The 14,272-nt window shown below is 41.8% G+C and overlaps 1 protein-coding gene across 2 annotated transcripts in view; it reads left to right on the plus strand.

Moving 5' to 3' along the window:
* LOC126094805 (cholinesterase 1-like) overlaps positions 1-14,272 on the plus strand; it is a 198,564-nt gene that overhangs the window by 26,973 nt on the left and 157,319 nt on the right. Inside the window, exon 2 of one of the 2 annotated variants that reach the window (XM_049909374.1) lies at positions 3,184-3,324. In XM_049909374.1, the coding sequence (XP_049765331.1) occupies positions 3,184-3,324 (141 nt within the window). The remainder of the gene's footprint in view (positions 1-3,183; positions 3,325-14,272) is intronic. The other variant, XM_049909375.1, reaches the window with a different exon arrangement.

Consider the following 14,272-nt stretch of genomic DNA (forward strand, 5'->3'; position numbering starts at 1 on the left):
TTCTCTGTGAACTGTTTATACCAACGTTTAATACACCACCTATCAGGAGGTTTAACACCATACTTCGTTCGAAATGCACGCTGAACAACTGACGTCGATTCACTTCTGCCGTACTCAATAACACAAAAAGCTTTCTGTTGAGCGGTCGCCATCTTAGCATCAACTGACGCTGACGCCTAGTCATCAGCGCCTCAAGCGAACAAATGTACAACTAAATGAAACTTTATAGCTCCCTTAATTCGCCGACAGATAGTGCTTAGCCCTGCCTTTAGTCGTTGCAGAGTTTTAAATTCCTAAAGTTGTGGTATTCTTTTTGAATCACCCTGTATATTACAGCTGCTTGGTGGATATGGTTAATGCTCCAAGTTCAGCTTTTAATCGTGAGTAAAATTCTGTATATTTTTAAATTCCGTTACATAACGTATGGACTCCTAAGGGACCACACTCTGCCTATCTAACACATGTTAATTTAGGCAAGTATTTGACCCATTTGTGAAAAAACTATTTGATGCAGGACCATAATGGTTCAAATGGATCTGAGCACTATGGGACTTAACATCTGAGGTCATCAGTCCCCTAGAACTTAGAACTACTTAAACCTAACTAACCTAGGGACATCACACACACCCACGCCCGAGGCAGGATTCTAACTTGCGACTGTAGCGGTCGCGTAGTTCCAGACTGAAGCGCCCAGAACCGCTCAGGAAACTGACTTTAAAAAAAAAATTGTAATTTGTTGCTTACAGTTAATTAAAACTGTCCTGCTGCATATGATGGCCCTTCTGTGGCCTCTAGCAGGTCTTACAGCTTCTTTTTCACCTTCCTGGATGTTTGTCTTGCTTTCTTGGCCATATTAGATGCAGACCTGTCTGCATCGGCTATCGACATTTTATCGCAATGTTGCAGCCCAGTGATCATATTTTCAACACGATTAATTCCCAGCTTTTTCAGTACCCAACACTCTCCAATATTACCACAACTGAATGTAATAACAGCATCATAAACTTCTAGTTTCATTGTATTCATGCCTACAAATACAGTTTTAGTAAGGCCGTTACAAATTATGTTGCTGAAACATTCATTTGGGTTCTGTGTCTGCCCATGCAGACATTTCCTTAGAAGGTCAGGATGAGCTAACTCTCTGAAAATAGGTTTAATTGCTGTAATAACAGCATCAGGAAGAGAATGCTGGTGAGAATAAGATTCTCCAATTGCCTATTGTATTTGCACCACAAATTTTGTCCTGATGGACACAATCCATGACATGGCTTATCATCAGTAGTGGACTTATGGAAGAATATGACCCAAACATCTCTCTTTATTACCTCCAGATTTTCTTTATTTCTCCTAATTGTCTGCCCATAGTATACCTGCAAGTTTTTTATTTCAGTTTTAGTTAACCGACCCTGTACAGTCAACAATTTTCCATCTTTTAATTTGTTTCCCTCTCATATCAACAGTTTGTTTTCTCAGCCTTGTTCCTAAACGCTTTTGAACATGGCCTACACATTCTATTTTGCTAATAACGCCATCTCCATATGGCTTAGAGTTGACAGTGGGATGGGTTGACAATGGGTGACAGAAAAGTGGGCGTGGCACATAAACACACGTGGTAGGAAAATGCACTTTAAATGCTCGAAAAAAATTTTTTTGAGCAAAATCTTTTTCAGAGTAAAATAAAACCTTCATGGAAATATGATGAAAGCCGAAAATCGATTTTTTTCGACCTGAACCATGGTGTCGTCCCCTTAAGCGATATTCCATCCATCGAACAACATGCTGTACACGGAAGATCTTGTACCATGGAAAGCGAAATATTCGCAAACGAATTAACAATTTTTTTTCTGTTAAAAATGGAAATTTGTTTTATTGGCCAATAGCTTCTGTTTCAATCATTTTTAAATGTTTAACTGGTTTTTCATAATACCTCCCCTTCATTTGACTTCGTTTACTTACGATTGGTGTGTAGTAGAGTAGTAATATAATATATAGGCTATTAAATACAGTACTAATAATAATTATTGTCCGCAACACTTTTAAATTTGAATAGAATATTAGGTTCTATTTACATGACTATGTTATACCTTGGAATAATTCATCTGGGAAAACTTACTTATTCGGAGCAATTTTTTTATTTCAGAAAAATACTACAGAACGGATAAAGTGAATGCTGTTACTTCAAAATGTAATAAGAAATTGTAACAAACTTCCGTTACAAAGTTGACTTGAGGAGAAAATCTGAAAAGGTTTTCAAGGTGCAGCCCTCTCCCCTACCAATGTTAATGGGGATGACATCAATTTTTAAATTCCATTCTTTACTGACATCGGTGCTCAGATTTATTCCTTATACAAAACGCTAATATTATTAATACTTTTTGCTCGTATTTGTGATATTATATTCATAACTTCAGCAGTGGCGACATTCCACGGCTTGCTTGTGCACCTAACCGCGCGCGCTTAACATACGTACAGGTATCGCATATAATGGAAATATATTTTTGCTATTTCCTGAGCTTCGATGTCAGTCGAATGTGGAATATAAAAGCTGATACTATCCTCGCCGTCACTTGTGTGCTGGGAAAACGCGTTCGTTCTAAAACCCCAGGGTACAGCAAACGCAGTGAAACACGAGATATAGTACTGCTACTGTTATTATTATTTGTATTTTTAAGTTATTGATACAATATTTTATACACTGTAATGGTACCGATAACTACTAATTCTAAGACAACAGTTTGTGAGATGTAAGTGCCTGCCTAAAGGCTCTGAACTATGACCGAGCGAGGTGGCGCAGCGGTTAGCACAATGGACTCGCATTCGGGAGGACGATGGTTCAATCCCGCGTCCGGCCATCCTGATCTAGGTTTTCCGTGATTTCAGTAAATCGCTCCAGGCAAATGCCGGGATGGTTCCTTTGAAAGGGCACGGCCGACTTTTTTTCCCATCCTTCCCTAATCCGATGAGACCAATGACCTCGCTGTTCGGTCTCTTCCCCCAAAACAACCCAACCCAAGTAAACTATGCAGGTGAAATAAAGGCATAAATAAACTTTTGCTGAGGTTCCTAACAGGTGGAATAATGACGTACCTCGACAGAGTATAAGTAGCTACCAGAGACGAATCACTTTATTTAGCCACCTTAATACTTCACGTACTAAAATATCCTCTGACGTTTATGTTTCAGCAGGACAGCCGCGTCACCATCTCGCTGTCACCGGAGTCGGCGTTGATCGGCCTGAATACGACAACAGTGAGGGGGATCCCCTACTACAGCTTCCGCGGGATTCCTTACGCAGTTCCTCCCGTGGGGCAGCTACGATACAAGGTAAGACTTGTAACACATGTATTACCAAGGACACTACAACCATTTCTTTATCGCTTCGACTGAATAACTATATCAGTTCTTTTGCATATTTTAGACACAGACTAATTCGGACTAGGCTTTTCTTTCCTAGCTGGGGCTTGAATATTGTAACATAAAGATTATTAGGGCATAAAGAGTATTACGGTACTTTCTGATCGTCTAGTTCTTGTCGAGCACTGTTAACCGTCATTATTGAGTTATTTATTTCTTCCCATTTAACTGTTCCAAGCAGGGGTGATTTGAAACTGGGACAGAGTATCCTAAACGAGTCTTGTGTGGGAACTTCTAGCTGCTCGTGAAAACATGAAAATGAGTACACGTCTTAAGTACTAAAATATACTCAATATAAACTTAACGTAAGGGTGGTATAATGGGGTGTAAGGGACTAGTATTTAATCTTCAGTCGGTCTGCGAATTTTGTCTGTCACATATCACTTCTCGCAACTCTGTGAAAAATTTGTATATATTTTAAGAGCTCCAAGTTTCAGTGTGGTTCAGAGTGCCTATATACCTTGCTGGGTAGGACATTTCTAAGGTAAATTTAGGTACAAGGGCATCCCATTTCCAGTAGAACCATATCTAGTAAGAAACCAACCATCGAACTGAGGACAGGTAGAAAAATTAGTGGAATAAATGAAGTGCACGGCTTGAATTTTATTAGTTTGCTCTGAGATCAGTGGCAACCCCACTATCATATTTTGTTCTTTCTAAGATTCAGCAAATAATTATAGAACGAAACACCCGTTTCCGGTTGATCAATGGAACTGCGTCTCTCCCCCTTTCACCACATCAATCCGCCCTCACTTACTTCAATGTCGATTTGATACCCGTAGGATCCGTTTTCGATCAGTCCCTCTAAACGCTCGAATGTCGTGCATTCCACCATGCATACTGCTGCCGCCTACCCAACTCTGCTGGAATGATTTAACAAAAAGACGAACACCGTCCAAACAGGTCTTGAAGCCCCAAAGTGTAATTCCTCAAATTCCTTATAGTTTTATCAACTGTAACGAATTTGAAGAATTACACGTTTGCAGTCAGCTGTACAACGAATATAAAATAAATGATCGTATGGGATTGATGGCTGAGAGTCCCCAACTAGAGAAGTTTGCAGCCGAGTTGCAAGTCATTTCAGTTGACGCCACGCTGGGCAGTTTAGTGTGAGGACAACACATAACCTAGTCCCTTAGCGGAGAAATCTCCGACCCGTCCGGAAATCGAACCCGGGTCCGCTGTATGACAGTCAGACTCCTGACTACTCAGCTAAGAAGGCGGACCACCTGAAAAAGTTTATTATTTAGTTTCTAAATGAGTTAGTGGTAGCGACCATTTTCATAGGAGGTACTATCAGTACGAGGTGTGTTAAAAAATTCCTGAACTTTGTCCACATAATATTTTTGCGCTTACCTTTTATCTATTGTGCGTTGTGTCCTTGGAAATACTCTCCTCCACAACTGATACACCGCTCCTAACGTAGTTTTCACTTCCGAAGGAAGTCTCGGTACGCCTTTTGCTGGATAGCGCGAACCGTCGCCTGCCAATTATCTTTTATCTCATCTATCGTTGTAAACATTCGTCTTTTCAACGGGGTTTGGAAATAAAAAATGTCATCCGGGGCCAGGCCTGGAGAGTACGGAGGATGAAGCGGCACAGTGATTTCGTTCTTTGTGCAATAGTCACACACAAGCAGGGATGAATGGGCGGATGCGTTATTGTGATGCAAGAGCCATAAACTGTCTCGCCACATTGCAGGCCGTTCCCTTCTCAGATTTTCTCGCAGGCTTCGCAACACGTCTCGATAGTGCCTTCAATTAGGAGTTTGTCCCTGTGGCACGAATTTTGGATGAACTAATCCTCCAAAGTCAAAGAAAACTATCAGCATCGTTTTATATTTGACCTGAACTGACGAGCTTTGTCTTGGAGAACCTTTACCGACTATTGTGTAGACTGAACTATGAGCCCAACATCGTAACAGTATACCCACATTTCATCACCAGTTGTGATTCTCTTAAGGAACATCTCATTCTCATTTGCACGATCTAAAAGCTCTTTACAGATTGTGAAGGTCTTTCTGTTCTTGACTCATGAGCCGTGGCACGAACTTGGCGGCAACGTGATGCATTCCAAGATGCTGTACTGGGATTTCATGACACCATCCAACTGAAATGTTACATTCTTCTGATTGGCACCTACAATTCCGTTGAAGTTCTTGACATGACCGTCGTCGTTAGACGTCGAGGGGGATCCTGCACGGGAGTCGTCTTTAACTACCGTCTGGCCATTTTTAATCCGTGTGAACATACTCGTAACGCCAGTATGGCTTAAGCCCTCATCAGCGTAGGTTTTCTGCGTCATTTGTAGTGTCTCTGTAAAATTTTTCTTGAGTTTCATGCAAAATTTAATACAGACGCGTTGCTGCTCTAACTCTGCATCTCGAAATTCACAAACCGTGCAATGCAACCAGGAACGTACCTACAGCTTTTGCATGGGGGTAGGAGGGGGGAGGGGGCCAAACACTATCATTTAGGAAGCTAAACCTGTCTTCGCCCACCACGTAAAAAAGTTTTGCTGTTAACGCCAATAGAGTCAATCAAGCAGAAATTAAAAAATCCACAAATACGTTAGCATCCATATTACATGCGGGTAAAACTGTAGAGAAACACTAATCGATCCAAGTGTCTTTAAATAAAACATATGTATTGTAACTATTGAGGTATTTATTTATGAAAAAGCAGCTAATTGTAAGCTAACATCGGAGGTAATCATATATTTTTCAATATCATTATTAATCATTTATATTAAGCAATATTATTATTATATTAGTCTTTGTATTTAAAATGTGACACTTCGGCATTTTGCTGTAACTTCAGGTCGTAAGTTAATTTAAAAATAAACATCAATTACTTAAATTTAAAGTATTATATTTAGCCTTTTACGTCTTGCTGCTAACGTACTAATAACTTCTTCACAATCTAGTTGCAAGGCCAGATCACGATGAACACGCATTAGAGCAAGACCAGTAAGTCTTTCACCTCCCATTTTATTTCTTATGTAAGTTTTTAGCCTCTCCATAGCCGAGAAACATCTTTCAGGGGTCGCCGTTGACGCTGGGAGAGTGGCTAATATGATAAGCTTTTTTATCGAAGAGAAAAGCAGTTCATCACACTGAGCAATAACTTCTATTGCAGTGACAGGTTTTTCCTCTAAAGATTTCCAGTGACTGTCCCATATCTCGTATTCACTCAAAATTGTTGTGCCTACATTATCATCAAGAAATATTTGCGCTATCTTCTTAAGATTTTCTTTTGTCCTGGAGTCATTATTAGTTTTCTCAGGCAGAAGCATCTGAATTCCTCCGATTTATTCTTCATGTGGTTTAAAACATCAAGTTCTGTGATCATATGTTCAATAAAAGGGTAAAATACAATTCGACGATAATATATTTCCGCAGTTTCTCCTGGTACATTGTTGCGCTGTGTTTGCCTTCCAGTCGTTCTTGTAACAGTAATGTCACTTGAGCTCATCTGCTTTGACTGCTCGAAAAGGACTGAGAAATCACTATCATTCGGAATATTTTAAGAGTAGTTTTCACTATTTTCCCATAACTGCAAGTGTTCATCAGGTCAACATTGACCTTCTGCATTGCTTTATTCAGGTTCGCTGTATATGAAAAAACTTTTCGTAATATAACAAGCGACATGATATATTGGCTATTTTCCATGGCAGTCTGCAGTTGGTATGCTTCAGCGACGACATCCCTACTAGCAGCGTCTTGAAGGGCCTGAAGTGTCGCGCGTACTACAGGAGGCATTTCTGCAAATCTCTCAACAGCCACATGCTTCTTGGTCCAGCGCGTCAGCGTTGAATGAGATGAGTCAGTTTGATCTGAAATTTTCTTCAAAAGGTTGTCCCAAAGTGGAGATTGTCGAAAAAAGTTTGCTATACTTTTTACTGTTCCAATGCAGTTCCATATCATAGGTATTTCACACGAATGAGCAAGAACTAAATTAAGAAAATGTGCCACGCAGTATACAAATTGCGCTCTCGGATATTGTTCTGCAATTATTGTTCTCACGCAATGTTCTACTCAATACAGCACTGAGCAATAACTAACAGACACGGAACAATGAGACTTCCCACAGTTTCATATCAAACACTGGCTTGTGCAGGGGTGCCAACGGTATTTCGCTCCAATACATTGTTGGCGCGAAATCACAAATGTTACGGTATTGTTTGAAAAGACGTCGTAGACACAGTAAACAAAAAAGCTGTCAAGTTGATCAACCTAAACCTGTTGAAGCACTTACAAAGAAGCTGTACCTTAGATGGTCATGCAGTTCAACATCCCATTGGGTATAATGAAAACGATCAGAGTCATAATGTGTTTATAGAGCAACGTATAACAGGTCGTGATTTCGATTATAACACAAACTTAACATTCTACATCTTTATTCTTCATGTATACATATTCATCTCTCAACATAGTCACTCTGGCGGCGAACACATTTCTCCCAACGAGAGAACAGATTGTTGATACCGTCACTGTAGAACGTCTGACTTTCTTGACGAAGCCACTCTTTCTGCGGTTGGAAACACGATTACAACACACTGTTTCTCACGCACCAGTATGGTTACTTTACACATCGCCATGCTGCACGGTACTACAAGGGTTGTAACTTAAGTAGTGGCAACTATTTATTCACAAGCGATACAAAAGAGTTACGTGCTTGCACCTGTTCCTGTCCACCAAACTAGTCGCCTGCGTTGTGTAGAACCCGTTGCCAGCGATGTGCAAGGCGTAGTATACCGTTAGCAGAGCCTGTCCTGTTGGTGCGAATGGAGCGGTCTAATGCCAGTCGAATCTCTGGAACAGTTCTGAAGCGAATGCCACGAAGTGGTTCCTTCATCTTCGGAATCAGATCAAAGTCACAAGGACTTAAGTCCGGGGAATATGATGGATGGTACAGTACTTCTCAGTCCCATCGGCAGTACAGAGCAACCAAAGCTTGCGCTGTATGCGCCCTCGCACTGTCGTGCAAACTCATGAGTGAGTTGCGCAGAAAGTGTCACCGCTTCTTTCGCAAAGCTGGTCGCAGGTGATGCTCCAAAAACGAACAGTAATACTATGCATTGACGGTCTGCCTTAATACATTATGATAACACCATCACAGTCGTACACGAGAATCACCATAACTTAAGACCGCTCCATCTACACCATCAACAAAACAGGCTCTGCTGACGGTATACTACGCCTTCCACATCACTGGCAACGGGTTCTACACAACGCTGGTGACTACTTTGAAGGACAGCAACAGGTGCAAACGTGTAACTCTTTTGTACCGGTTGTGAATAAATAGTTGCCACTATTTAAGTTCCAACCCTCTAACGTCAGAGGGTAGCAATTTGCGTCAGCCAAGCAGGAAAGTCGACAAAATAATATGCACGACATGTAATACCTCAAGAGAATAAAAGAATCGTAGGCATTACTTTTCAGAACACCCTCGTATTTACATTGCGTCTTTGTTGTTTACAATATGAAGTCATACAGTAACCATAAAAAACGATACAATGAAAATCTCTAATATGAATTGTCTCTTACATGTAATTATTTCATGTAGATACAAAAGATACATTTACCTATAGTCCAGAATTACGTGGGTCATAGAAACATCTCCATCAACATTTTCTGTTACAGTTGTCTATAGAAACGATTTTGTGGTTAGAACTTGTTACAATGTCTCGTTTAATTCGCTAATATAAAATAGGACAAATGACCGATCTCTCCTGATACGAGCACGTCACAGTACTTATGTCGACGGTCGTGCCGCGACGGATACATGAGTTCCAGTCAGATCAAAGTGTCTGCAATTAGGCATTGTCCGTCATGGCCGTGCTTGGATGGGTGACCATCCGGGTACGTCGCCACCTGTTGGTAATTTTTCCTTTGTCTTCACGGTAGAGGGCAGAGGAGGGATGGTGGCGTCAAGTCTGTGATCACCAGATTTTACACCCAGTGTCCTGGAATAAAGTCCAAAGCTCTCGACAGTCTCATGAGGTACGCACATGCGACAGTGTTAATGGCGATCTGTCCATCGGAAGGGGACCCTTAGGGCTGTTCGAGACGAGTACATTATGTACCGGCACCATCTTTCGCTCTATCCATTCTATTGTTAAACAACACGAACGTGGCACCAGATTACATAAGCACATTCATTAGTCACCATTATTAAATACTACACACTTCGCGAAGGAAAGGTGCATATTGATGCAAAGAATAGCAAATACCTTCCCAGTTCTGGAGGCGGGACCTGCCCTTAGAGGTATCCCAGCCATGCATGCCACCCGACTTTACTACACAGTACTTATTTATTTGTGTGAATTCTAGATACATCACATTGCGGAGATCATTTCCCAGTAAATGATTTGTGTTATACACAAAGGTAATATACTACTGGCCTTTAACATTGCTACACCACGAAGATAACGTGCTACAGACGCGAAATTTAACCGACTGGAAGAAGATGCTGTGATATGCAAATGATTAGCTTTTCAGAGCATTCACACAAGGTTGGCGCCGGTGACGACACCTACGACGTGCTGACATGAGGAAAGTTTCCAACCGATTTCTCATACACGAACAACAGTTGGCCGGCGTTGCACGGTGAAACATTGTTGTGATGCCTCGTGTAAGGAAGAGAAATGCATACCATTACGTTTCCGACTTTGATAAAGGTCGGATTGTAGCCTATCGCGATTGCGGTTTGTCGTATCGCTACATTGTTGCTCGCGTTGGTCGAACGCCGTGCTCGATCTCAATAGCCTCGTATCAATAGCATTCGAGATGACAGGCATCTTATCCGCATGGCTGTAACGGATCGTGCAGCCACGTCTCGATCCCTGAGTCAACAGATGGGGACGTATGCAAGACAACAACCATCTGCACGAACAGTTCGATGACGTTTGCAGCCACATGGACTATCAGCTCGGAGATCATAGCTGCAGTTACCCTTGACGCTGCATCAAAGACAGGAGCGCCTGCGATGGTGTACTCAATGACGAACCTGGGTGCACGAATGGCAAAACGTCATTTTTTCAGATGAATCCAGGTTCTGTTTACAGCATCACAATGGTCGCATCCGTGTTTGGCGACATGGCGGGGAACGCACATTGGAAACGTGTATTCGTCATCGCCATACTGGCGTATCACCTGGCGTGATGGTATGCGGTGCCATTGGTTACACATCTCGGTCACCTCTTGTTAGCATTGACGGCACTTTGAACAGTGGACGTTACATTTCATACGTGTTACGACCCGTGACTCTACCCTTCATTCGATCCCTGCGAAACCCTACATTTCAGCAGGATAACACACGACTGCCTTTCTGGATACAGAAAATGTTCGACTGCTGTCCTGGCCAGCACATTCTCCAGATCTCTCACCAATTGAAAACGTCTGGTCAATGGTGGCCGAGCAACTGGCTCGTCACAATACGCCAGTCACTACTATTGATGAACTGTGGTATCATGTTGAAGCTGCATGGGTAGCTGTATCTGTACATGCCATCCAATCTCTGTTTGACTCAATGCCCAGGCCTATCAAGGCCGTTATTACGGCCAGAGGTGGTTGTTCTGGGTACTGCTTTCTCAGGATCTATACACCCAAATTGCGTGAAAATGTAATCACATGTCAGTTCTAGTATAATATATTTGTCCAATGAATAACCGTTTATTATCTGCATTTCTTCTTGGTGTAGCAATTTTAATGGCCAGTAGTGTATCTTGTCACATCGATAACATGTAGACTATGAAGTTATGTCAAGAGTAAACTGTATTAGCCATCTAGCTGAATACAAGAAATTTTATCTATGTTTATATGAAACGAGATTGATGTAAAAAAATTGCAAGAGCTCTGAGTCCGCCATCTCGCTTAATATAGGATATCTATCTATACAGGTAAAACGGGATAAATTTATAAAAAATACAAGAAATCTATGTGAGCTCGAGTTATAGGACGTGTAATGCTTGGAGTGTATGCCATTTTGGAACTAGATGTCTGTGTAATATGTTACTTGGGGTGTAGGTGACCATTGCCTCAGGCCTTGTTGTGCGACAGCGGATGTCTAGATTGTGTGCTGTAGTATTTAGGGTACATTCAGAGATGGATATAATAATATAATTCTTGTAATTTTTATGCTTCTATGTTGTTTTTTTACATGTTTAGATAAAATGTCCTACAATCAGCGGGATGGCTGATGCAATTTGCTCTCGACGTAACTGCAAAGTTCACTTTTTACTGATGAGACATATTATCGTTGTATATAACACAAATCATTATTAAGAGATAATTACAATATAATGTATCTATATTTACCATTTATACATAGGTACTGTGACGTACACATATTAGTGTAAGTCAAGTATTTGTCCTATCTTATATTAGTAAATTAAATGTGCCATTGTAACAAGTCTCTCACATAATATTTTCTACAGACAGCTGTTAACAACAAACGTTAATGAAGAGTTACCATGACCTGCGTAAGTCTGGAGTGTAGGCGGGTGTATTCCTGTCTTTAGTATCTAAGTAAGATGATTATACATAAGAGGCGATCTTTGGTAGACATTTTCATTGTACTGCTTCTGATGGTTGCTATAAGTCTTTGTACTGTTAACAACATAAACTCAGTGTGAATGTTACGTACTTTCAGAGATTTTTTTAGTCTACATTTTATTGTTTATTGACAATATATATCTACGAATATAACATAAATCGATATATACACACATCAAAAAAAGTTTTGCATTGCCCAGCCCCAGGACTACTGAAGACAGACTTTGACTGTGGATTTTGTATAACAGACACAGTCCCTTTGACTGTTCATAGATGTCACTAAACTCGCCCAAAGATATAAACAACCATGCATGAACAGCACCTTTCAGATGGAGGGGTTCCGACAGCCGATCAGTTCCAGTCATTCCACCAGGAAGGTGGAACATGGCTCGTGTTGTCTGCAACTCAGTCATGCCTGGATGATCAATACCACGGTTCGATCGTGTCCGCATTGTACCAGGAAGGGCTCTCAACAAGGAAAGTGTCCAGGCATCTCGGAGTGAACCAAAGCGATGTTGTTCGGACATGGAGGAGATACTGAGAGACAGGTACTGTTGATGACATGCCTCGTTCAGGCTGCCCAAGGGTTACTACTGCAGTGGATGACCTCTACCTGCGGATTGTGGTTCAGAGGAACACTAACAACAACGCCACCATGTTGAATAATGCTTTTCGTGCAGCCACAGGACATCGTGTTACCAAACTGTGTGCAATAGACTGCCTGATGCGCAACTTTACTCCCGACGTCCGTGGCGAGGTTCATCATTGTAACCACGACACCATGCAGCACAATACAGATGGGCCCAATAACATTTCGAATGGACCGCTCAGGATTGGCATCACGTTCTCTTCACTGATGAGTGTCACGTATGCCATCAACCAGACAATTGTCGGAGACGTGTTTGGAGGCAACCCGGTCAGGCTGAATGCCTTAGACACACTGTCCAGCGAGCGCATAAAGGTGGAGGTTCCCTGATGTTTTGGGGTGGCATTATGTGGAGCTGACGTACCCCTCTTGTGGTCATGGAAGGCGTCGTAATAGCTGTACGATACGTGAATGCCATCCTCCGACTGATAGTGCAACCATTTCGGCAGCATATTGGCGAGGCATTCGTCTTCATGGACGGTAATTCGCGCCCCCATCATGCACATCTTGTGAATGATTTCCTTCAGGATAATGACATCGCTCGACTAGAGTGGCCAAAATGTTCTCCAGACGTGAACCCTATCGAACATCCCTCAGCTAGATTGAATAGGACTGTTTATGAACGACGTGACCCTCCAACCACTTGTAACCTCCCCCAGTTTCGCACTGAACTATATTATTCACATACATTGTAGGTGAAGTTATAATTCAATTATTTTAGCATATGTTGAGTCGTAAATCGCACGCAAACACGCAGGTTCACTACGCACTGGGCTGTGGCATCGATGACGCTGGGGATATACCACCACAATAACAATAACACTTTCACTGGTTACTCTGCTTTTTCACTGCGGCTCTCAACACATGTATTCGTAGCTTTTTATGAATTAAAGGGCTGTGGCATCGAAGCCGCCGGGGACTGTAGACTCGTCCCCTGCAAATTGGTGGAATTGTAGTAACAGCGTCATAACAGCGACTCCCGCGCCGTGAAGCTTGTTGTTGTTGTTGATCAACTGGCCGCTGACGACAGCATCCCATGGTTCCGCGTTCCACACAGCTCGCCAACCTGACAGGCTAGCACAGTGCTGGAACAGGCGACAGTCGCGCTGCGTGCTAGGTCCTCGTAGGGGTTGGTACATCCCTTCGACCATAGATACTAGTAGACTGGCCTTGCTGTGTAGAAGGTATAGGGCTGGTGTGGCTCCAACATAAACCACGTGACTGTTGGCAAAACGTGGCGGGATTTCAAATCAGCGGTCTGCCATCCTATGTTTGTATCGTATTTTACCCACATTTCTCAATTGACTGTCAAACGCTTCCAACAAAAATTACTTTTTTACTTGAGAAAAATTATGTCAGAACTACATTTGACCTGGATTTGCCCACAGTATCATTTATAAAATCTAACAAATACATCGAACGCCCCTCTGGTGGGCAGTGGGACGAAATTACTATAAACTATCAATTAAAGTAAAATGTCGTTAAAATTCTTTTAAACAGTTAAGAGTGGACTCGTTTCAAAACTTTAAACATTGGATTCGCCGCGTTTTGAGCTCTAGTTACTTATAAAAGGAAATGGGATATGGGAATTACGTCAACTACAAGTGCCAAAATTGTAGACTTAAGGAGCAGGTCCATTTTAGAGTATCAATTTT

This window comes from Schistocerca cancellata, chromosome 8, assembly GCF_023864275.1.
Source record: "Schistocerca cancellata isolate TAMUIC-IGC-003103 chromosome 8, iqSchCanc2.1, whole genome shotgun sequence".
Taxonomy (NCBI): Eukaryota; Metazoa; Arthropoda; class Insecta; order Orthoptera; family Acrididae; genus Schistocerca; species Schistocerca cancellata.